The sequence below is a fragment of the Anomaloglossus baeobatrachus genome, chromosome 1 (genome assembly GCF_048569485.1).
Source record: "Anomaloglossus baeobatrachus isolate aAnoBae1 chromosome 1, aAnoBae1.hap1, whole genome shotgun sequence".
Taxonomy (NCBI): domain Eukaryota; kingdom Metazoa; phylum Chordata; class Amphibia; order Anura; family Aromobatidae; genus Anomaloglossus; species Anomaloglossus baeobatrachus.
In genome coordinates this window covers 872,083,106-872,109,465 of record NC_134353.1, presented here as the reverse complement: position 1 = coordinate 872,109,465, position 26,360 = coordinate 872,083,106, and the positions used below count along the sequence as shown (strand labels likewise).

At 46.5% G+C, this 26,360-nt stretch overlaps 1 protein-coding gene across 1 annotated transcript in view; it reads left to right on the top strand.

Annotated features, from left to right (window-relative positions):
* IPO11 (importin 11) overlaps positions 1 to 26,360 on the top strand; it is a 643,145-nt gene that overhangs the window by 186,054 nt on the left and 430,731 nt on the right. The window contains exons 10-12 of the mRNA XM_075326256.1: positions 4,400 to 4,592; positions 5,720 to 5,872; positions 10,940 to 10,983. Of these exons, the coding sequence (XP_075182371.1) occupies positions 4,400 to 4,592; positions 5,720 to 5,872; positions 10,940 to 10,983 (390 nt within the window). The remainder of the gene's footprint in view (positions 1 to 4,399; positions 4,593 to 5,719; positions 5,873 to 10,939; positions 10,984 to 26,360) is intronic.

Genomic DNA, 26,360 nt, shown 5'->3' with positions numbered 1-26,360 from the left:
CCATCATCCTGCTATATGCCATCATCCTGCTCATATACCCCCATTATCCTGCTCATATACCCCCATCATCCTGCTATATGCCATCATCCTGCTCATATACCCCCATCATCCTGCTATATGCCATCATCCTGCTCATATTCCCCCATCATCCTGCTCATATACCCCCATCATTCTGCTCATATACCCCCATCCTGCGGCACACAAAAAAATAAATAAACGTTTACACTCACCTTTCCTCATTCCACGCAGCGTCGCTCCTCCTCCTGTCTGTGCCGGCAGTGCTGTGTTGAGCCGGCCACGTTCCCTGCAGCACTGCGATGTATTGTCCTCCAGTCTGCCGGCGCGGCTGTGAAGACACACGTGCGCACAGCGATGACGGCATCGCTGTGAGCACCGCTAGTCTCCAGTCCACACAGAGCGGCAGGCAGACTGGAGGGGGAACGGTGAGTACATTGATTCACTGCACCCCGCGCTGATGATGATGCGCGGGGAGCAGTGAAAACAGCCGCACATAATAACTCCAGGCTGTAGTTGCCAGGGGTGATCACGGCCGGCTGTTAATTATGTGCGCGTTCACGCCCATCATCCCACCCACCTATCAGCCCCGGCTTCAGCACTGATAGATGGGCGGGAGGATGGGCGTGCATATGTAATGAGCGGGCCCACGTGGTCACGGCAGGCGCTGCTGCTGCCTGCTCGTGCCCCTGATGACCCGCTCCACCGCAGCACCCTCATTCCCCGCAGCCATGCCCTACATTCAGACCATTAGACGCACCCCCCACTTTCCCCCAACATTTGGGGGAAAACAAGTGCGTCTTATGGTCCGAAAAATACGGTACATTTTTATTTTTATTATTTTTTTTAATCATCCTCATCAAAGACGAGTCCACCAACAGAGCTTGTTTGAGCGAGGGGGGCGATGGCTTGGTTAATCAGTGTCGGGCTCCCTCAGGAGAGGTCTGGTATGTTGGGCAGAGGAACCCCCATTGAGGCCTGGGCATGAAGAATCCGGATGCTCTTTCCATTGCTGTGAGGCGAGTGGTGACGGAGGGCAGGGCAGTATTCATCTTCTCTAGCTCGAAAGTTACACTTTTGAGTAGCTCACCATCTTGATGGATTGCTCGTCCCGGGTCACCAACAATCTGCAGAACTGCATCTAGCTTCTGTTCCAGAGCAGAGATATGCCTTTGTGTCGGAGACGGTCCTTTATGCTCTCTTTTACGCAGACTGTCAAGGAGCTGGGCTAGTAGGTCCTCATTCGACAGCTCTGCCATCTCAACCTGCTTGGCTCCTCTGAGCAATTCTGTTATGCTTTTCGTGAGCATGCTCACCTCCTTCTGTCTACCCCTTAGCTTTAGTGCTGTCGGGTTTTTCCGCCTCTCCTGGATCTTTTTTCTCTTGTTGTTTCTGCTGGCCTCCTCTTTGAGCTCCTGCGGGTCCGGCCTCCCCTCGTCCTCCCGTTCGGGCCTATCTCTGTGTTCGCCCTTCAATGCAAGCCACCGCAGGAACTGAGGCAGAAGCTCAGTTGTGGAGTAGGACATTACTATGGTTTTCTAAATGAGATGGGATTTGATACCTAATTATATATACATTTTTTTTTTTATCCCACCATTTTTTACCCAACTATGCGGGGGCTACAATTTCACTTTAAATGTGTTGTCCACATATTCCATTTTCAACACTCGGGACCATCGTTTTTACTTTTAACTACAATTTGATTTTTGGGACAGTTTCCCAGTAGTTGTCGGCGAGCGAGCCATAAATCATGCCGTAATGTATTGTTTGTGCCTCATTTACAGTAGATGTAGAAAGGAGCGGACAGAAATGAATCCGCACCAGTTCTGTGCCGCGCTGTCAGTCGTCGTCTATATCGTCTGGCAGGATCTAATAATATTTCAGGCATTTCGGTAATGACCTTTATTTCTATTGAACGCGCTGGAAAGGATCGCAGGTTACAAAGCCAAAATGAGATGAATTGTTTTAGAAAGATTCCTACTAGGCTTGTGCTGCCATAACATAGCTGGTGGGAGTGTGTGGCCTTGTCTGTTCTTGTGTCCCACGTGATATGTGAACTCTATAGAAGTAATGGATCATGATAAATGATTACTATGCAGTATTATGGGTCCGTCCATTCTAAGTCCTGTAACCCTTCTCCAATGTTAGGATAATTTTTCTGCAATATTTCTGCTCGATGGGCATTAAATTGTACCCAAAGACCTGCCGGTGAGTTCGGAAATGACGAGCAGTTGTTTCTGAAGAAGACCCAGTGAACGACCTATATGTGAAACGGCTGGCCATCACAGAGATTGGGGGACATAGTTTGCTAGCGGGGAAACCCACCAATGTAAATTAGAGAATTGAATTCTCAGCAAATTCCAAAATTAATTGTGTTGCACAAATCCCTTTGTTTGTGTAGGAAGAACTTGGGCAATGGTGGAGAGCTAACGAATAGTGTTGAGCGAGTAGTTGACTATTTGTACTCACTTTGCTGTTAGCGAGTACTGTCTGCTAATCGCATATTGGTTACGAGTAGCGGGCGCACTGTAAGTCAATGGGAAATACTCGCTTAGTAGCGAGTACCCCGAAAGCCGTACTATTCGCTACTCGCACGAAAAGTATGGCTTTCAGGTTACTCGCTACTTACGAGTATTTCCCATTGACTTACAGTGCGTCCGCTACTCGTAACCAATATGCGAGTAGCGGACAGTGCTCGCTAACAGTTTAGCGATTACGAATAGTCAACTATTCGCGCAACACTACAGACGAAGAGAAGCATTATTCACCATAGCTTCTCATCTCTTCCAAAATTAAATCACAATTTTTGACAATTACGTCATCCCCTCTGCTTTATTTATCTGCAGATGCTGGTGCCTAAAAAAGGTTGTCTTAGAAAAAATACACTTAAAGGATATGTTCACAAGTTGCTTTTTTGCACTGGAATTATCCCGCAACATACAGCGATCTTTGGCTGCTTGACCTGTGTCTTTGTCAAAGTCAAACCTTTACCCCAAAATGCTGAGTTCCTTAAAATGAAGCTCTTCAGGACCCCACCTATCAAAGAAGAGAACTGCTATATTTTTTTTGTTGTTGGATACACTACAACCAAAAACGTTGTATTGACCTCCAGTGAGGGCCAGTCAGAAACTGCAAACAACTCTCGCTATGGTGCCAGCTCACGTCATTCAGTGAAGTAAGCCTGTGATTTGTGTTCTGCTGAGTACCCGAACGCCTTGATGCTTGATCAAGTGCCGAGCACACTCGCCCAACATTAGTAAATACCAAACATGAATCGAGCTCGGGCTAGACTTGAGTAACAAAAAGTCAATGGGAAAATCAGTCATTCTTCCAGAAGACGAGAGAGAGATGATAAATATACGTCATAGATTGTGAAGGGGGGAAAAGGGTTTTTTCTACATTTATAATCTGTTATCCACAGAATAGGTCATAAATGCGCTATTGCTGAGTGTACTGAGCAGTACTGTTGCTCCTCTTTCTTCTGTGGTGAGGAGCGAGTTTAAATTTAGTACCTCCTGATGAAGCTAATCTAATAGCGAAACACACGTCAAGTTTCTTCTTAGACTGTGACTGCGGCCTAATTAGCCTCATGTCATCAGGTAATATAGTTTAATCTGTGCCAGTACTAGCAATATTCACATGTTGGTGTCTATTTTAGGACTACACATATATCCTGCTTTTAGTCTGATCATTATTTGTATTTTATTGGGCCATTATTTGGTTTTTTTTGTTACTTTTTTTTTTTTTTTAGTTCAGTCTGATTCTGTTATTTTGCAGAATTAGTTATTTATTTTGTGTAATCTCCATTAGATTCAAAGTATAAGCTATTTGGGCAAGGTTAGATTTTGCACTGCCACTTGGGCCCTAATATCTGATATCTATACTTTAAGGTAGTTTTCTATTTTATATAATTTATAGCATTTATTTGACTTTCTGCACTATAGACTATTCTTCATTATTTTCTGACTCTTCCCATATTTGCCTATATAGCTGCTTCTTCACTATTTTTTTATATGTATTTTTATAGTTCTGATATTATATATATATATATATATATATATTATATATAAGATATATATATATATATATATAAACATATATATAGATATATATATCGATATAGATATATATATATATATATACATATATATTATATATACTGTTGTGTCAATAAACTTTATATATTTTTATATCAGCAGAGCATTTTTTGGGTAGATATCCCCATTTCCTTTGATAGATGCTCATAGACTATTCAATCATTTGAGTTCCCTGAAATTTCATTTTCTTTCCTACTAAATTTCTTTTCTTTTCCTATTTGATAATTAATGGTGATTAAAGTTAGAATCGTCCTTTTTCTAGCTTTTTTTTTCTATTTCTTCCCAAGCTTTTAGATTTTCTGGACCAGCACCCATTTGCATTCATTCCCCTCATCCAGAGAGCGCTGGAGTTTGCAGTCAGCTACGTATTTACGGAGACCGGGAAAGGAATAGTGTTTGAGCGTTTCATAGTTCAGTGCATGAGTCTCATCAAGATGATTGTAAAGAACGACTCTTACAAGCCATCCAAAAACTTTGAAGGTACTGCTTTTATTTTTTTTCAGGGCAACAAATGAACTCAATAGATTTTTTTTTTCTTTTTTACTTTGCCTTTATTTATTGGGGTTTTTTTGTATTTTACACTTTTTTTTTCTTAAAGGTCACTTACATCTTTACAAAAATTATATATATGTATATATTTTTCCTCTAATACCAAAATAATGTTGTAAATCGTGTTGTTTACATAATCCCATTTTGTGTATACAGCTCTTACGCAATTTTTTTTTGTCTAGAGGGTAAAAATTCCAAACAGTGCTTGTGTGTGGTCTTATCTCACAGTCGTGTGTTGTCTTCGGTGCTACTTTCTTAGGTAGTAAAAAGAAGAAGCAGAGAATGTGAAGTTAAACATTACTGTTGCGTCTGACTACACACAGAAACTGTTTGTAGTCTGTTACCATGGAGACACATTTATTTACATGAGAAATGCTGTAATAGGGCACCAATTTAGTTGCAAGAGTGGATGAAAGCATACACAAAAAATGGTCTTTTATCAACTTGCACAAATCTGCTAAAATACAGAATAGGTTATAGCATTAATTGTTCTTTCTCAAGACTCACGGGTGTCATGGGTTCACTGGTCTGACTTTTAGGACATTCTGAAAGTCTTTTGGTGGGGGGAATTTTTTTTTAGGTATTTGCAGCAGCTCTCTGGTTGAAAAAGATCACAAAGGTGGCACATTCCTTTATTTTTTAGCAAAGAATGTGACCTTTTTTTTATTTTATGACGCATTTGCAAATTTTCTAGTAATTAGATGAGGTATAGTAGTAGGATCAGAACCATCCACGGCCCAACATATTGTAGCTTTAGGCCCGTTTCACACATCCGGCATTTCACTAGATCCGGCACACATGCAGTACAGTACATTCATTTACAGTGGAAGCACGAGACCATGCGTTTGTGTGATTCATGCACAACTGCATTTGTCCACATGGTGTCGTGCTTCCACTGTAAATGAATGTACTGTACTGCATGTGTGCCGGATCCGGCGAAATGCTGTATTTGTGAAACGGGGCTTAGACTCACAGGCAGCCCAAAACGCGACACAAGCGACTATTTTTGTTTTTGCTTTGATCGTTTTAAACCTTCTGACATTTTTTTTTCTTTTCAGACAGCAAACCAGAAACCATCAATGCTCACCAAATAAAAATGTCCTTTTTCACTTACCCAACCCTGACGGAGATATGTCGTAGACTGGTTACACATTACTTCCTCCCCAGTGAGGAAGAACTGGCAATGTGGGAGGAAGATCCCGAGGGCTTTGGTAAGAACGGACAGCCAACTGTTCAGTGGATATCCCTTTACATTTTATGTCACTTTTATATCATTTTGTACACTTTTTTTTTGTAATAATTAGATAATTAACCATAAGGGAAGTGCCTCATAGTGGAAGGAGCTGGGGGCATTTTCTACTCTCTTGGGTTAACAGTAGAGATTAGAGGTATCAGTGTAAGAAAAAAATCTGGAGGGTCCAGTTTCTGGTAGGATTAAAAAAATTTCCACTTTATTTCATCATTTAAAAAACTGAACATGGAAGAGGCATGAAAAGTGGGAGACGTGGAGCACAAAGCGCCGCGTTTCAAGCGCAGTACACCGTTCTTTGTTTGGCTTGAGAAATAATTTTTTACTGCATTCGAAACATGGGGCTTTCTGCTCCCCGTCTCCCATTTTTATATGCCTTTTCCATGTTCAGTTTTTATAACGATAAATTAAAGTGCAAATTCTCTTATTAATCTTACCAGAAGCTGGAACCTCCAAATTTCTTTTTTCCACTGAGGATTACTCTACTCAGAACGCTAGAATCCATGAATGAACGGTGAGTTGGCAATATTTTTTTTTATTAGAGGAATTTGGTTAAATGCAAATTCTCCTGTTGGCACATTTGTTCCCATGAAAGTTGATTTGCAGAGAAGTTATTCCCTTCCAATGTAATGTCCCTTATTATGCTCTGGGATCCCTCCAGACACTATAACATAATAACCATAATATGTAAAAAATAAAAAATTCCTTATTCTCTCCTCTCGCTCACCTCTTTGGCTGCGATGCTACTCACTGTGAGCCGACGGGTCCTCAATGCATATTCAGATGTCACCAGCCACTCTAAAATCCATGGACTCTTAAGTTGCTCGTCCGAGATTAACGCTGTGTGGGCCCGGGAGGGTTTGGTGCCTGCACCCACAAAGGTCATGGCCCAGGCCATGAAGTCAGGGACTTAACCTTTGCAGGCGCAAAGCCCTGGGCATTTCAGCACCCCCAACACCAATCTAACAATTCGACAAGGACACGACTGTTGGCGGTGAGTAGTGAAGAGGCCAGTGAGATGAGCATAAGTGGTTTTAATTTTTTTTGTCACATCTTTTTATGGTTCAAAAAAATGGTGGCGAGCAGCCACCATTTTGTTTAATTCATCCGGAAGTGCATTACAAAAATCCCTATTTAGCGAATATGAATTTTTGTAAAATTCGGGTAGACCGGAATTCCACTTAAATGTATTCCCTCACCTCTAGTTAGCCGTCCTTTTATCATTTTCAGTGATGTTATTTTGCGACACATCCACTTTACCTTGCCGTTAATAATAAGATATTGCTACTAAGCTGGATTGTGCCCATTCTAGATTTACAGACGTTTTCCGGCATGTGCGAGTGGCGCCGGCACTCATTGAGGTAATCTCGGCTCAGTGAATCCCATATTCATTAATCACAGCCTGGCCACCTAGTTACAAGGTATGATCACTGAGCACGCAGCAGCTCCGCTCCGCTGAGAGAGTCATATTGGATTTCCAAGTTACAGACTCGGCTCTCTAGAGAAATGAGTTTATACATTTTCACTATCATGTTTCCTGCCCAACAGTTAATTGCTTTCAGTGTGTGATAAATTGTTTAGGACTATTTCTCTGGGGCCTGCCTTCATGTGGGCAATGCTGCTCACAGATTCTGTGTGATCCAAGCTGCCCAACTGGAGACCTTCGCTTAGTACAATTTTTGCTTTTTTTATTTCTTCATTGTAACCCTTTCCGGCAGAGCCCTGCATAGACTTTGAGAGCAATGTCTTGAAATGGCACACGAGCATTTAACTTGCATGTGGGATGCGACTTCTATTATTTCCAGCTGGTGAACAATTGCATATGCATGAAAAACCACACATATTAAAACAATGTATTAGATTTGGGTCACGTGCTATTATTGTACCCATAAGTAATAACAGAAGTCCTATTCAGCATGCATTATTAATGGGTATTACCATCTAATGTATTTATAGCATGTAACCAGTGAGGGCACTCTACTCAATGGAAATGGCATCACAATTAATCACAATTATAAATAAATAAATCAATAAATCACAATAAATAAATAAATAAATCACAATTAATCACCGAACACAGACGTTCCCAAAAAAAAACAAAAAACAAAACAGAGTTTGGGTGCTTTACGTATGCTAACCACTCATTTGAGCATCGATGTGCTCGGGTATGCTCGGTGCTTGGCCCAGTGTGAGCCGCTTGCAGTGTTTGATGAGCTTGCACGGGGTAAGAAGAGTGTGATCGGATGTAGTGTGCTCCAAACAAAAAAAAAAACAACTGGAAAAACCCCTCCCATCCGCCCCTGGAAGTGATCTACAAAGCAAAGTGGCCACACCAGGAAGTAAATTTGAGACAGAAGGCTTTTTCTAAATGCCTTTTGTTGTCCATTCTGCCTGTGAGCAGCGCTATCGCTGTCCTCTCATCCCCATCACATGACCCAGGCTGCAGTGATCTCCAATGTCCAGTGATGTCACGTCAAATTCCAGAATTGGAAGTTGACCCGGTGTCACCGAGGCGGGACCCAGTGAATGGATGAATGGACTGTGAGCGGAGTTTTATGACACATCGTGTGTTCTCTCCTTTACCGCAGAGCGCTGCAAGCATGAGCGTTGCAGGGCTGTGATGTGCGGTGACACTCCGCCCACAGCCCAGTCACTCACGGAAACTGGGTTCTGCCTCGACAGGGCCGGGTCAACTTCCATTCCTGGAAGACCGGACATCAGAGGTCACTGCAGCCCAATTTTACGTGATGGGGGATGATCGGATAGCAATAGTGCCGCTCACAGGCAGAATGGACAACAGAAAGTATTTAGAAAAAGTCTACTGTCTCAGCTTTATATCAGTGTAGCCACTATGCTGTGTAGTTACCCTTTAATTGAAAATTTCTGTCTGCCTTCAGCTGCCAACAGAGTGCTCAGGAGTATTCCGTAGACTGTTGTACTCAATAATAAAACAGTGTGCCGCTATATCCTAAGCTTCCACTTGTGGTGGCTGTGAGGAATATGGCAGATCTGTACAAGCCAGTCACCTGCCAATCATACATATTTCCACACATCGTGATCTGCACCAAGGGGTCACCATATTTAGGATAGAAATCCAATACCTCTATTCTGGAACAAATGGTAAGGGATGAAAGTTAATTGTAGTGAAAGGGGACTTGGAGACAGACTGGTCCCAGGTAAAAAGTATAAAATTCTGGTGTGCATAGCTCCCCAAATATGGCAGGCATATTTCTGGCCTCAGGACAGCAGGACGCACATAACACATATTTTGCCTTAATTGTGGGACATGCATATCAACCAATAATAAATAATTAGCCACTGGAAGGCAATAGACACATCATGTTTCCTAGTTATGAATAGATAAAATCATAATAGGAAACATGATGGTAATATCTTCTGCATGTGACACATGGAGGTGGAGATATGAGGAAAGCTGCCATTTCATAATTTTCTGGAACCTGAAGGCACATTCCATGTCCAGCTTTGTCATAGGTCACCAGGTGGGCAGTATGTGGGAGGTACATGGGTTATTAAAAACCAAAGCTGACATTTTGAAGGTGGTTCTTCCCAGAGAGCTCACATCTGGTAAACGTGTGGTGAGTACAAAAAAAACCATTGGCTCCACAGCGTAGGAACAGGTAACTGATTCATATGTACATCTGCTTGCACCTATATCTTACCTGTATCTGCATATCTGACCATAATCTCTGTAAATTTATTGTGTATACAGTATATCGATATATCTAGTGTACCCTTAAAGGGGTGGTTCACCCATATTTTTTATTGTCTAGTTCGATATTATATTGAGAAACAATGTTTCTCTCAAATACCTTGTGTTGTTAATAGTGCCTGTGAAAGGCGCTATTGCAGACCGCTGGTCCCGCTCCGGTGACATCACGTCAAGTGCCGCGCATGTCACATCCCTGTGGCCGGCTGCAATCTTCCTGACTCACTGAGCTGTGGGCGGTGTTTCACCGCTGTCACAGCACAGCGCGTCTCCTGCTCCCTCCTCCCTCACAGCAGAACGTTGCTAGCAGGAGACGCACTGTGCTGTGACAGCGGTGAAACACTGCCCACAGCTCAGTGAGTCAGGAAGATTGCAGCCGGCCGCAGGGATGTGACGTTTTCAGAACTTGACGTGACGTCACCAGAGCGGGGAACAGCGGTCTGCAATAGCGCCTCTCACAGGCACTATTAACAACATAAGGTATTTGAGAGAAACATTGTCTCTCAATATAATATCGAACTAGACAATAAAAAATATGGGTGAACCACCCTTTCAAGGCGATTAAATATATAATTTCATCCTGGGTTATTCTTTTATCTCGATCCACATACCCCTTGTCCATGTGCTTGGTTTAGTATGACATGCTACCTGGGCGGGTTTCTGGCCTGATATAATCTTGCTAACGGACCAGGCTTATATCTAACGAGGAACTGGTGGCTGACTACTGGGCTAGCAGGACCCTGCTTCACTGGGGCTAGTAAAAGGGATCTGTTAGCCTTTCAGGGTTGTGAGCAACAGGGATGTTGTGCCAGAGGTTGCGCGACCTACTCTGTCTCCCTCCTCCCTCCCCATGCCTACCTGTGCTCGTGTGGACAGGGAAGTCAGTGTAACACTGCGCCAAGCTGACCTTACGTACCCCTTGGGGGTGCGGAACATCACGTGTTGGCGGAAGTAACGAGGTCGTATCTCGTGGCTCCGTTGTATTTGAGACGTCTTGGTGGGGTTGCGAGGTATGATTTTGTCACAGGTTGGCAGCACCGTGGGATGCCTGCGTGACCCCCCCAGCTGTTCGTGACATATTGGTGATGGGAGCGGTGGGATGTTTGTGTAACTACCCCCGGCTGTTCTTGACCGGAGCTATGAGGGAGGAGATAATTGTATGACTAGTGCTGCATCGGTTTAATGCTTCTTATGTCCTTGTAAGATCATCTTTAATATCTGCTGAGAAATTTTTGTGTAATTTGTGAATTGGAACTGATAGTGTCAGATTCCTACCAGTAATTCTTCTCATTTTCTTTGTAGCCGTGGAGGAAAGTGGTGGAGACTCCTGGAAGTACAGTCTGAGGGTATGTTTTCTAAATTATTCAGCCTTGCCCTTTCTTACATTTCATAAAATAGGTATCATCGCTGCTCATGCGCTAAAACAGGAAAATGTTATAGAATTACATCCTTTAGGTCCTAAGGGTCTTTCTTCAGAATGTCATCTTTCCTAATCCCCATCTGTTCTCCAGTAAAATGACCTTTTCATGATACTTTCTTTAATTTGCTATATGGATTTTCAGCTTTAATTTTTGCTATGTATTATTACAGTGTGCCCTTTGCATATTAACTTGGTGGTGGTACGTTGCATCTATGTACACATACACGTCAACATCTTAATGTATGAAAGTGATGGCGAGTGGAAGAGTCTGATGTGGGAGTGTTGCCGAGTGGTAGTTTGCAGCTTCTTTAATGTGGTCCTATCTGACAATCCAGCGATATAATGTAGAATTTTACAAGACGACCAATTAGGAAATCGTTTTAATTAAAAAAAAATGTTTTAAAAAGTCTTTTCTTATAACATTTTCTTATGTGATTTCTGAAAGTAAACAAAGGGCAGATTGTAAAAGTGCCACCTGCCAATGGGTAAAATTGCTAAGTGCTTGTAAAAGCAGAAAGCATTACTTCTTGAGAACAGAGAGGATTTTTTAATGAGTACGGGAATTTATAGATTACTGCTCATTGCCTGAGATACTAGTCACCACTGCAGTCCATGGGATGCGGGCAGGTTCTTATGCGGGCGTCACACGAGACGATCTATCGTGCGATATGTCGTCGGGGTCACAGTTTTCGTGACGCACATCGGGCATCGTTCACGACGTCGTCTCGTGTGACACCTCAGAGCGACTTTTAATCGATTGTAAATCGTGTATCGTGTACACGTCGCTCATTTTTAAAAAATCGTTTAAACTTATTTGCGCAGATTGTTCATCGTAATCGGGGCAGCACATATCGCTCCGTGTGACACCCCGGGAACGATGAACACAGCTTACCTACGTCCCGCCGGCAATGCGGAAGGAAGGAGGTGGGTGGGATGTTACGTTTCGCTCATCTTCGCCCCTCCGCTTCTATTGGGCGGCCGCTGTGTGACATCGCAGTGACGCCGAACAACCCACCCCCTTCAGGAAGTGGATGTTCGCCGCCCACAGCGACGTCGCTCAGCAGGTAAGTACGTGTGACGGGGGTTTAACGCCTTTGTGCAGCACGGGCAGCGATTTGCCCGTGACGCACAAACGACGGGGGCGGGTACGATCGCTCGTGCGATCGCACGATAGATCGTATCATGTGACGCCCGCATTAGACAAGAAGTGCAAGCTTGCAAGCTTTTTGGCTTAGAGCAGGCCTGCACAACAGGGCCACATGCCGGTCACCAAAGGATTTACATGTGGCCCATGGTCCTATCCTGGAGACACCGGCTCCCTTATTCCAATATTCCAATTTTCAAATGTATTTGTGTCTTTCATACGCCAACACTGACATCATCACACTGGTGCTGGTGACAGTGCCGGCACCGCAGAGGTATGAGAAACATCGGGCAACAGTATGGGGTCCATGGAGGATATGAAGATTTAATGTGTAATCATTTTAGATGAGGGAACGATTTGAGTGTCTGCCAAGACACGTTATGGGGGTGGATTGTGAAAGGGGCACAGTATAGCAAGGGGCAGTAGAATGAGGTGACTTTATGCAGAAGGGCTGTATGGGGGGAATATTATGGAAAGGTACAGATTCGGGGTATATTTTGTGAGGGGATGACATTATGGGGATGCTCAATGTAAATAGGTGAGCCCGTATGTCTATGGGACAGTTTATTTTTATGTTATACCATTTTGTCAGAGAAAAGACTATTTTCATTGGGAGTTTTTTGGGAGTTTATTAAGTGAATACTCTCTTCTTGTTGGATCAGAGACGTTGCCAGTGTGTGCACAGGAACGCACTCTCAATTCATGGGTAACATTTCAATGCAGAGACGTCGGACTCTCCCATTACTAAGATAGATGACAGTTGGTGTTTTTAAAATTCTATGGAGGAGGGAGGAGCTAAACTCCGACAGAGAGGTTCTGCTGCAGGTTCTCCTGAAATGACTGTTACAGCTCTCTATAGAACTGTATGAGCACCAACTGTCATCTCCTATTTGATTAATGGGAAAGTCTATATTCACTGAATCTAGGAGGAGGAAGATGCAGATGTATGTCACTAATATGATATATTAGAAAGTTTCTTATTTTCATATGAACTAGATTTATGAAAACAATGATTATTTTTTAGCACCCCTTAATGACCACCAATACATTTCAAAATTGCACCTGTTAAAAGGGCCTTATTCTTTACTGCCATTTTAGAACTGAATAGCCCCCTCCCTCACCCCCTTATCACTTTACGGGCGAAATTTCTGTGGGTGAAAATCCCCCTGGTTACAGCTGTATATAACAGCTGACACCAATGGTCGTCGGCCTCGACTGGTTCTAGAACCAATTGGCCCATGATTATTGGGGCCCACCCAGCTTAAAAATAGCAGCCTGCAGGCACTCAGGATTGTCGCATCCAATAGTTGCAACAATCCTGGAACTTTACTCTGTCATCCCGATTGCCCGGGTGTGGTGGCAATCCGGGTAATAAAGGGTAACAGCTCACAGCTGCCACGAAGCTCTAGATTAGTAATGGGAACGGTCTAGGAGACCCCTCTATTACTAATCTGTAAGTGGAAAGAAATAAACACAAACACCGAAAAATCCTTTATTTGAAATAAAATACAAAAAAACCCACCCTGTTTCACCTCTTTATTACCCACACAACAACTAGGTCCAACGTAATGCACACACACACAGGTTCCAGAACAATTCCAGCCTGCTACATCTGAAATGACAGCGCATGGGCATAGAACATGACCACCCGCTGTGAGCTGCAGTTAGGTAATGATCCACAGCGATAAGTGGTGACATCACTCAGGTTATTTGCAGTAACAGCTGGAGATTCCCACGGTCCTCTACCTGTGATCCCAGTTAACCTGACCCCAGGTGACGTCATTGAACTGAGCAACCTCACCTGAGATCACATTACCGGCATTCGCAGGTGGAGGATCGTGGGAACCTCCAGCTGTGACCACAAATAACCTGAGCCGCTCATCGCTGTGGTTCATTCTTAGCCCTTATCCCTTCTACCACCATTTTTAAACCCCTGATTCGGGTCACTATAGACTTATATTGAGAACGGTGTCCGGCCAGATATCCGGGATCAGCCCGAACCGGGTTTTTTTTTTTTTTAACAAGGTTGGACCCGCCCATCCCAGGTATCTGCCAGTCTTCCCATCACTACTTTCAACGTTATCAACAGGCTGCATGAAATCTGACACTTGTGGGCAGAGCTAAAAAGTGGTGCATACTCGGAGTACGCGGCCTCCTGTGGGTACAATATTGAGAAGTGAGCCCCGGACCACCAGATGCTTACACTAGAATTGATCACTGTGCTAACATAAGAATGAACACTGCACTTGTGTGGGTTTTTAGTTTCCATTAGTCAACTTTCTGGGCATGGGCTAAAATAATAATTGACAAAAGAAAATGTTTTTTTTTTTTATTTTAAAGATTAAAGTTAACCATAATTAACTTTAATGCAGCGAACAGTCTGGTTGTAGTTATCTGTGATCATAAAACTGCTGATGAAATTTGTGAAAATCAGTTGATGATAATTTTCAGTACAAAGAAGATGTACTATTGTATTTAATATTATTTATCTACATTATTTTTACCTTCAATCAATATTTTTTTAGGGGTATTATTATTATTATTATTAGTATTATTAATTTACATTACTTTAGTATGAAAACATTTTTAGGGGTAGTAAAGGTATTATTATTATTTACATTTGGGTGAAATAATTTTTTAGGGGTAATAAAGGCTTTATCATTATTACTATTGTTATTAATAATAATATTAATATTCATCTTCATTTTTGCTTGCAATCACTATTTTTTTCCAGGGTACTAAGGGTTTTATTATTATTATTATTATTATTATTAGTATTATTATTATTATTAGTATTATTATCACCATCATCTACATTATTTTTGCCTGCAATCACAATATTTTTTAGGTGCACTATGTGGTTTTATTATTATTATTATTATTATTATTTATTATTTACATTACTTGTGGCTGAAATCAATTTTTTAGGTATAGTAAAGATTTTAGTATTATGTTTATTATTACTTACATTACTTTTGGCTGATATCAATTTTTTTGGGGTAGTAAAGGTTTTATTGCTATTACTAGCTGTACTACCCGGCTTCGCCCAGGTTAGTAACTGCTGTTAACAAAATAGAATGTATTAACAATAAATTATTCTGCACACAAAAACCACAAAAGAAATAGAAATGTAATTATTAAAAGGCACAAACTAAGCTAATAGAAGCATTTCACAACATATATTTCAACACCCCAGATATTCCACACAGATTTAACTAAATTGGCCAAGTAATGTGCTCCGTTTGTCTCTTTCCAGGTCTGTCTCTGTCTCTTTCCCTTTCTGTCTCTTTTCAGGTGTCTCTTTCCAGGTCTGTCTCTTTCCAGGTCTGTCTCTTTCCAGGTCTGTCTCTTTCCAGGTCTGTCTCTTTCCAGGTCTGTCTCTTTCCAGGTCTGCCTCTTTCCAGGTCTGCCTCTTTCCAGGTCTGCCTCTTTCCAGGTCTGCCTCTTTCCAGGTCTGCCTCTTTCCAGGTCTGCCTCTTTCCAGGTCTGCCTCTTTCCAGGTCTGCCTCTTTCCAGGTCTGCCTCTTTCCAGGTCTGCCTCTTTCCAGCTCTGCCTCTTTCCAGCTCTGCCTCTTTCCAGGTCTGCCTCTTTCCAGGTCTGCCTCTTTCCAGGTCTGCCTCTTTCCAGCTCTGCCTCTTTCCAGCTCTGCCTCTTTCCAGGTCTGCCTCTTTCCAGGTCTTCCACTTTCCTAGTTTGTTTCTTTCCCCGTCTGTCTCTTTCCCCGTCTGTCTCTTTCCCCGTCTGTCTCTTTCCCCGTCTGTCTCTTTCCCCGTCTGTCTCTTTCCCCGTCTGTCTCTTTCCCCGTCTGTCTCTTTCCCCGTCTGTCTCTTTCCCCGTCTGTCTCTTTCCCCGTCTGTCTCTTTCCCCGTCTGTCTCTTTCCCTATGTGTCTCTTTTCTCGTCTGTCTCTTTCCCCATCTGTATCATTGTCCGTCTGTTTCTTTCCCCGTCTGTCTCTTTCCCCATCTGCCTGTCTGTCTGTCTCTTTCTTTGTCTGTCTCTATCTCTCTGTTTCTTTCCCCGTCTGTCTCTTTCACTGTCTGTCTCCCCGTCTCTATCTGTGTCTTTTCCAGTCTGTCTCTTTCCCTGTCTGCCTGTTTCTGTCTCTCTTTCCTTGTCTGTCTCTATTTCTCTGTCTCTTTCCCCGTCTTTCTCTATCAAGGTCTGTGTCTTTCCCCATCTATCTTTGTCTCTCTGCCTGTCTCTGTCCCTGTCTGCATGTCTGTCTTTCTCTTTCCCCATCTGTCTCTTTCCAGGTCTGTCTCTGTCTGTCTCTTTCACGTCTGTCTCTGTCTCTTTCACCGTTTGTCTCAATCTATCTCTTTCCCTGTCTGTCTCTATCTCTCTGTCTCTCTGTCTGTCATTGTCTGTCTCTCTCTATCCGTCTCCCCACCGACATCTTATTACCTCACATATAAGCTTCTTATACTATGAATGTCTTTTGTTCCTATAGCAACCAATCACAGCTCCTACTAATAACCTGTAGTTCCAGGCTCCATTTACTTTAATGGAGGCATGTTTTCTGGAGCGTAACTGTAAAACGTGGGGTTAAATTTTCCTGTCAAAACATAGTCTGTGATGTTTCCTGGGTCACATGAGGTGTCTGTGCAAAATTTCGTGATTGTAAATGCGACGGTGCGGATACACTTTTTGTTTCACTTTTTCCCCATTATGTAGATAGGGGCAAAATTGATTGGTAAATTGGAATGAGCAGAGTTAAATTTTCACCTCACAACATAGCCTATGACGCTCTCGGGGTCCAGACGTGTGAGTGTGCAAAATTTTGTGGCTGTAGCTGCAACAGTGCAGATGCCAATCCCGGACATACAAACACACACACACATACATACACACACACATTCATTCAGCTTTATATATTAGACTAGAAGGTGGCCCGATTCTACGCATCGGGTATTCTAGAATTTACGTATTGTGTAGTTCATGTATGATTTTTGTTATATATATAGATGTTGTTGTGTGTAGTTACCAAGTGTTTGTGTAGGGCGCTGTACATGTTCTGGGTGTTTTCTGGGTGTGATGGGGGGTGAGAGCGGTGTTGTATGTGTGTTGCGTGTGTTGCGTTGTTTGTGGAGCGCTGTGTGTCTTTAGCGTTGTGTGTGTGTGTGTTGCGCGGTTTGTGTGTGTGTGGTGTGTTTTGGGGGGAGGTATGTTTTGTGCAATGTGTGTGTTGTGCGGTATGTGCGTATATTTGTGTGTGCCGCGGTGTTTGTGTGTTGGGTGTTGTGTGTGTGCAGCGTTGTCTGTGTGTGTGGGTGTGTAGGGCAGTTGTTTGTGGTTCCCAGTGTGTGTGTGTGGTGTGTTGTGCAGTGTGCGCGCGTGTGTGTGTGTGTTGGGGGGAGGTGTGCACTTCCCATCGTGCTCCATCCCCCATGCAGCGCACTCCCCATCGTGCTCCATCCTCCATGCAGCGCACTCCCCATCGTGCTCCATCCCCTATGCTGCGCACCCCCCATCGTGCTCCATCTCCCATGCTGCGCACTCCCAAACGTGCTCCATCCGCCATGCTGCGCACTCCCAAACGTGCTCCATCCACCATGCTGCGCACTCCCAAACGTGCTCCATCCACCATGCTGCGCACTCCCAAACGTGCTCCATCCGCCATACTCCGCACTCCCCATCGTGCTCCAACCCCCATGCAGCGCACTCCCCATCGTGCTCCATCCCCTATGCTGCGCACCCCCCATCGTGCTCCATCTCCCATGCTGCGCACTCCCAAACGTGCTCCATCCGCCATGCTGCGCACTCCCAAACGTGGTCCATCCGCCATGCTGCGCACTCCCAAACGTGCTCCATCCGCCATGCTGCGCACTCCCAAACGTGCTCCATCCGCCATGCTGCGCACTCCCAAACGTGCTCCATCCGCCATGCTGCGCACTCCCAAACGTGGTCCATCCGCCATGCTGCGCACTCCCAAACGTGGTCCATCCGCCATGCTGCGCACTCCCAAACGTGCTCCATCCGCCATGCTGCGCACTCCCAAACGTGGTCTATCCACCATGCTGCGCACTCCCAAACGTGCTCCATCCGCCATACTCCGCACTCCCCATCGTGCTGCATCCCCCATGCTGCGCACTCCCAAACGTGCTCCATCCGCCATGCTGCGCACTCCCAAATGTGCTCCATCCGCCATGCTGCGCACTCCCAAACGTGCTCCATCCGCCATGCTGCGCACTCCCAAACGTGCTCCATCCGCCATGCTGCGCACTCCCAAACGTGCTCCATCCGCCATGCTGCGCACTCCCAAACGTGCTCCATCCGCCATGCTGCGCACTCCCAAACGTGCTCCATCCGCCATGCTGCGCACCCCCCATCGTGCTCCATCCCCCATGCTGCACCAGCATCAGCCTCTCTACCCACAGCATCAGCCTCTCTGCCCGCAGCATCAGCCTCTCTCCTCCCAGCATCAGCCTCTCTACCCGCAGCATCAGCCTCTCTCCTCCCAGCATCAGCCTCTCTGTCCCCAGCATCAGCCTCTCTCATCCCAGCATCAGCCTCTCTCCTCCCAGCATCAGCCTTTTCTGTCCCCAGCATCAGCCTCTCTCCTCCCAGCATCAGCATCTCTCCTCCCAGCATCAGCCTCTCTCCTCCCAGCCTACCCTAGCCTCAACCTCCCCCAGCATCAGCCTCTCTCCTCCCAGCATCAGCCTCTCTCCTCCCAGCATCAGCCTCTCTCCTCCCAGCATCAGCCTTTTCTGTCCCCAGCATCAGCCTCTCTCCTCCCAGCCTACCCCAGCCTCAGCCTCCCCCAGCATCAGCCTCCCCCAGCATCAGCCTCTCTCCTCCCAGCATCAGCCTCTCTCTTCCCAGCATCAGCCTCTCTCCTCCCAGCCTACCACAGCCTCAGCCTCCCCCAGCATCAGCCTCTCTCCTCCCAGCATCAGCCTCTCTCCTCCCAACCTACCCCAGCCTCAGCCTCCCCCAGCATCAGCCTCTCTCCTCCCAGCATCAGCCTTTTCGGTCCCCAGCATCAGCCTCTCTCCTCCCAGCCTACCCCAGCCTCAGCCTCCCCCAGCATCAGCCTCTCTCCTCCCAGCATCAGCCTCTCTCTTCCCAGCATCAGCCTCTCTCCTCCCAGCCTACCACAGCCTCAGCCTCCCCCAGCATCAGCCTCTCTCCTCCCAGCATCAGCCTCTCTCCTCCCAACCTACCCCAGCCTCAGCCTCCCCCAGCATCAGCCTCTCTCCCAGCATCAGCCTTTTCGGTCCCCAGCATCAGCCTCTCTCCTCCCAGCCTACCCCAGCCTCAGCCTCCCCCTGCATCAGCCTCTCTTCTCTCAGCCTCCCCATCCCAGCCTTCCCCAGGATCAGCCTCTCTCTTCCCAGCCTCCTCCAGCACGCCGTGCTCCTCTGCCGACACTCACAGATCCGATCGCATACACTCACACACACTCACACACACCCGATCGCATACACTCACACACACCCGATCGCATACACTAACACACCCGATCGCATACACTCACGCACACACACATCGACGATATTGCACATACGCGCTCACACTCACAACATCCGGAGATACCACATGCTTCTGGCCATGTGATTCTCCGGCAGGTCCTGGAAGCTCACAGCACAGTATCGCCGCCGAGAAGCAAGCGATATCTCCGGATGCTGTGAGTGTGTGGATGCGATGTGATGTGTGTGTGAGGTGTGTGTGAGAGTGAGTGTGATCTGATGTGTGTGTGTGTATGTGTGTGCTGTTATGTGTGTGCGTGTGTGTATGTCCCGCCGCTGCAGGACCTTGATGCGCTGGTAACTATGCTACCATGGTTACCAGCGTATCTCGTCCCCCGCTCGCACGGGAGCCCACACCAGCATACGCCGGCCAGCCCCAGCAATGCGAGGGTATGTGTCGGCTGGTTTGGCGGCGTACGCTGATGTGGGCTCCCGGGGGTACAGTACTCACCTGTGAGTCGTGGCTCCATGACCGTGTCGGTTCGGGGAATGCGTGGGGGGGGGCGGGGCCAGAGCTAGCGTGCATTGCGTGAGGGGGGCGGGGCGTGGCCGAGTTGCCAATGCCTGCAGGGTGCCGGGGCGAGAGGCCAATCTGTGGGGCGGGCGGAGCCTGGGCGAGCGGCCGGCCAATCCGTGTGGGGGCGCAGCCTGGGCGAGCGGCCAATCCGTGCGGGGGGGGCGGGGCCATGGCGAGCCCAGCGGCCAATCAGCTTTGTGTCACCGTAAGGACACAATTTTGGAGCAAGACAGACAGACAGACAGACATATATATATAGATGATTCTTCTTCTTCTTCTTCTTCTTCTTCTTCTTCTTCTTCTTCTTATTATTATTATTATTATTATTATTATTATTATTATTATTATTATTATTTCTCTACATTATTTTTGCCTGAAGTCAATATTTTTTTGGGGTACTAAAGTTTTTTTATTAAATAATAATAATAATAATAATAATATATTTTTGCTGCAATCATAATACTTTTTCCGGAGTAGTATAGGGGTTTTCCAGGTTAAAAAAAAAAATATCATGGGTGTGTGTGGATGGGGGAGGGAGGACTGGTGCCATATTATAATAATAATAATAATAATAATAATAATAATAATAATAATTAATAATAATGTAAGAGCATTAAATATATTATTATTGTTATTATTTTCTGCTACTTGACTGTCTTTTCTGAACTTAGAAAGCCCCTCTAATTAGCACCTGTCATGCATTCTTTTTTATGTCTATTTGTATCTATTTGTTAACCTTATGTGTTGCTACCTTATGTAAATGTTATGTAAATTGATAGTTACTTGACTGTTTACTTTGCTCCCATGGAAACACTCTTGTGTATCAAAGCTTTGATTGTGTACATCAAGGAGACAGAGACGTATCCATGTAAAAAAAACCAAAACGTACAAAGTAAAGGAATAATATACTAGACCTGACAGATGCTGTCATAAAATAAAGAGCCGTACAGAAGTACATACTGCCGTCTTCTTTCCATAAATTTACATAGGGAATGGAAGATTATGCACTAGTGAATTCTGAGAGTCATCCATGGCACATACACCACTGAATGGGGGATTAGCTGATATATTCGGGTTGGGTGTAAAGTGTTGAGGGGGTGACTGAATAAGGAGGTTATAGTGACATAGAAAGTCTAAATAGCTAGACATGGCTAAATGATTGCTCAGACCCAAAAATCACATAGTCCCAAACTGCTGGGTTTGTATTTCACATATCATTTTGTGTTATCATGAGTTTATCCATATTTGTTAATTGATCATTGAGTTGGATGTGGGCACCATTTTTCCACACAAATAAATCACTTGGCATTAATTTTGATTGTATGTTTAAGGAGGGGGGGGGGGGGTTGTTATTTTTGGACAATACCCAACAGATGGAGAATGTAGAAAACCCAGCAACAAGTGTTCAGTTTCTCTGCAGCACCTCCAGTGGCAAAACTAAGCATTACATAATTTACATTGGAGACAACAGTCTGTTTAAAGAGGGCCTTTCACCAGGTCATAAGTGGACAGTTTGTGCTTTCATTTTATTCTCACTGCTCTCCTGTGTATCTCATATTTCTGGGTATTTATTTTTGTAAATTTGCCCTACAGTTCTGGAGATGTCATCCTTATATTTTGTGCTTATTTCTATGGTCTTTACAAGGTGCGTGTAACAGGACTTTCTGGTGGCATGTCTGTATTATTACCCTGTCAGCCACCCCCTCTGACTATAGCCCATAAAAAGTAGCACTAAATTAAAATTTGATTGTTCAGGGGAGCAGAGGGAATTATGTAACTGAAAAACTGGACACTTTTGACATAACAGGTTCTCCTTAAAGAGTAAGTGAATTTTTTTTTTTAATTTATTCATTAGTCAGTCTTTGCAAAGTTAGACATTTTTGTAATACTCTGTATTACTCTATTTCTCTTCCTTTTTTTCTTTATCGTTCCTATGGGAGACCCAGACCGTGGGTGTTTAGCTTCTGCCTCCGGAGGACACACAAAGTACTACACTCAAAAGTGTAGCTCCTCCCTCTGAGCTTATACAATCCCTGGAGAACCAGATCTAGCCAGTTTATCGCTTTGTGTTCAGGAGGCATACATCCACACATGCATTCTCATCTGATTTTTGATTTTTGGAAAGAGTTTGAAGAAAAGCGGGTCCAAGTCTGGACCCCCGGCATGTCCCTTCTCACCCCACTGTGTCGGCGGTGCTGTTAAGGTTGATTCCAAGGCTGGAGCCTTACATGCCGTGCTCCTTCACCATCCCTCCTGGGCTCTGGCTTGAAGTGGGAGCCAGCACGGTTCTCCATGCTTGGCAGGAGACCGGTCTCCATCCGCAGCCCTTCAGGATCCTGCTGGACCGGAGCACTCATCCCCAGGGACTTGGAACCCTGCGTCTCAGCAAGCTAAGTACCTGAGACGTTTATATATTGGGGGTCCCTGTACTTTATTGTTGTGGGAGAGTGTGCTGAGTGTGTTTTATGACATTTCCGACGGGTTCTCTGGTTGTCGCCTGAGAACCGCGCCGATGGTGCCTGCGCGCCGGCCGCACCGCTCAAATTTAGGCCCCGGCTTCGCCGGAGGCCTAGTTTCGGTTTCACTGCCCTCGCATGTCATTCATGCAGAGGGACAGCGCGGCTCCGCCCAGCGGCCGTTCTGCACAGGGGAGGGACACTCCTCACTGAGTACATGTCTCCTCCCCTGTAAGTCTCTATGGCCCTCCAGATCCCGCTCCCAGAGTAAGTCCCGCCCCCTCTCTTCGCTCCGGCGGCCATTTTCTCAGCGTTTTCCCTGCGATCAGCCTGCTCTAACCTGACGATGCCTCAGCCTGGAATCGCACCCCCAGTGGTCTCTCAGGCTGCTCCGGCTCCTGTAGCTGAACCCCCGGCTTGGGTAGAATCCTTATCTAGGTCTATCTCCCAGTCTTTTGCCGACTCCATGGGGACTTCTGTCCAGGACTTTGCTGAACATGCATCAGCCCCCTTCACAGGGTGCCTCTGCTGCTAGGGCTCTCTCAGGACCGGAGCTCACAGAGGATTCATCATCTGGTCCCAGACCCCGTCCTTCTAAGAGGAGACGCAGGGCTCCCTCTCCTTCCTCGTCCCGCGGCTCTGTTTGAGAAGCTGATTCGCAGGACGAGGAGGATGCCTTTACAGGGGGCTCGGAGGCTAACTCCATGTGCCCCTTTGATCTGTCCGAAAGTGACTCAGATGTTAGTGATTTGATTGCGTCCATTAATTCTGTACTGGATCTCAATCCGCCAGTATCAGAGGAACAACCCTCTCTGGCAGAAAAGCACCAGTTTACCTCGCCTAAGAGGACAAAGAGTGTGTTCTTTAACCACTCCAGTTTTCAGGCCACTGTGACCAAGCCTAGGGCCTGTCCTGACAAACGCTTCCCAAAGCGTGGTTCTGATGACCGTTTTCCCTTTCCACCTGAGGTGGTCAAGGAGTGGGCTCATTCACCAAAGGTAGACCCCCCGGTGTCTAGACTCTCAGCCCGGACCGTTGTATCAGTGGCTGATGGCACCTCTCTTAAGGATTCCACTGACCGCCAGGTTGACCTTCTGGCCAAATCTGTATATGAGGCGGCAGGGGCCTCGTTCTCCCCATCTTTTGCAGCAGTGTGGGCTCTCAAAGCCATCTCTGCTTCTCTAGAGGAGATGCATTCCCTCGCCAGGGAATCTATGCCCGAAATGGTTACCTTAACTTCTCAAGCTTCAGCTTTTTCATCCTATGTCATGTCTGCCATGCTGGAGGCTTCTCACCGCACTGCGGTGGCTTCGGCTAATTCCCTCGCTATCCGCAGGATCTTGTGGCTTCGAGAGTGGAAGGCAGATGCTTCTTCAAAGAAGTACCTTGCTGGACTCCCTTTTGCTGGGTCCCGGCTGTTCGGTGAACAGCTGGATGAAATTATTAAGGAAGCTACTGGCGGGAAGAATACTTCCATGCCACAAACCAAAACCAGGAAACCTGTCCAGGGTAGGAATCAGTCGAGGTTTCGTTCCTTTCGTTCCTCCAACTGGTCGTCCTCTAAGCCCTCAGCCTCGTCCACTAACTCAGCAAAGGACCAAAAATCCAACTGGCGCACAAAGGCGCGTCCACAAAAGACCGCAGGAGCTGCTGCCACTAAGGCAGCCTCCTCTTGACTATCTGTCCGCGCCAGCAACGTCCTTAGTCGGTGGCAGGCTCTCCCACTTTGGCGACGCGTGGTTTCAACACGTCTCCGATCAGTGGGTGCGGGATATCATCTCCCACGGCTACAGGATAGAGTTCTCTTCCAGCCCGCCAAACAGATTTTTTCTGTCAACTCCCCCCTGCTCCAAGGCCGCCGCCTTCTCTCAGGCCGTGGCATCCTTGCAGGCCAACGGAGTAATTGTACCAGTTCCCGCCCGGGAACGGTTCAGAGGTTTCTACTCAAATCTCTTCCTAGTCCCCAAAAAGGACGGTTCCTTCCGGCCCATCCTGGATCTCAAGCTTCTCAACAAGCATGTTCAGGTGCTGCATTTTCGCATGGAGTCTCTGCGGTCAGTCATTGCCTCAATGACCCAAGGGGATTTCCTGGCATCCATCGACATCAGAGATGCCTATCTGCATGTGCCAATTGCAGTTTCACACCAGCGTTGGCTACGTTTTGCAATCGGAGAGGAACATTTCCAATTCGTGGCTCTCCCCTTTGGGTTAGCCACGGCCCCTCGGGTATTCACCAAGGTCATGGCAGCAGTGGTTGCGGTTCTGCACCTCCAGGGGTTGGCAGTGATTCCTTACCTGGACGACCTTCTAGTCAAGGCTTCATCCAGCGCAGACTGTCAGCGGAGTGTCTCGCTCACTCTCGCCACTCTAGCCCAATTCGGGTGGCTTGTCAATCTGCCCAAATCCACTCTGACTCCGACCCAGAGGCTCACGTACCTAGGGATGCAGTTCGAGACTCTGCCGGCACTTGTGAAGTTGCCCTTAATCAAACAGCAGTCCCTCCAACTTGCGGTGCGCTCTCTGATGAGGCCCCGCCGTTATTCCATCAGGCACCTGATGCAGGTGCTGGGTCAGATGGTGGCGTCAATGGAGGCTGTTCCCTTTGCCCAGTTCCATCTGCGTCCACTGCAGCTGGACATTCTCTGCTGTTGGGACAAGCGGCCTTCCTCCTTGCACAGGTTAGTGGCTCTGTCGCCACAGACCAGGAGCTCTCTTCAGTGGTGGCTTCGGCCCCTCTCTCTGTCTCAGGGGCGCTCCTTCCTGGCCCCGTCCTGGGTGATCCTCACCACGGATGCCAGTCTATCCGGCTGGGGAGCGGTATGTCTCCACCACCGAGCGCAGGGCACTTGGACTCCGTCCGAGTCAGCCCTCTCGATCAATGTGCTGGAAACCAGAGCCGTACTTCTGGCTCTCCTAGCTTTTCACCACCTATTGGCGGGCAAGCACATCCGAGTCCAGTCAGACAACGCGACAGCGGTTGCCTTCATTAATCACCAAGGCGGGACACGCAGCCGCCTGGCAATGTTGGAGGTACAGCGCATCCTTCAATGGGCGGAGGACTCCAAGTCCACCATATCCGCAGTCCACATCCCAGGCGTGGAAAACTGGGAGGCAGATTATCTCAGCCGTCAAACCGTGGACAGTGGCGAGTGGTCCCTGCATCCGGCAGTGTTTCAGTCAATCTGCCGCAAGTGGGGCACTCCGGACGTGGACCTAATGGCATCCCGTCACAACAACAAGGTTCCGGTTTACGTGGCTCGCTCCCACGATCCTCAGGCATTCGCCGCGGACGCTCTGGTTAAAGACTGGTCCCAGTTTCGTCTGTCCTACGTGTTTCCCCCTCTAGCTCTCTTGCCCAGAGTTCTGCGCAAGATCAGAATGGAGGGCCGTCGAGTCATCCTCATTGCTCCGGACTTGCCCAGGCGAGCTTGGTACCCAGACCTGCTCCATCTGTCCGTAGAGGTGCCGTGGCATCTTCCGGACCGTCCAGACCTTCTCTCACAAGGTCCGTTTTTCCGCCAGAATTCTGCTGCTCTCAGATTGACGGCGTGGCTCTTGAGTCCTGGATCTTGACGGCTTCTGGTATCCCCCCTGAGGTCATCTCCACTATGACTCGGGCCCGTAAGTCTTCCTCTGCCAAGATCTATCACAGGACTTGGAAAATTTTCCTGTCCTGGTGTCGCTCTTCCGGCCATCCTCCTTGGCCTTTTT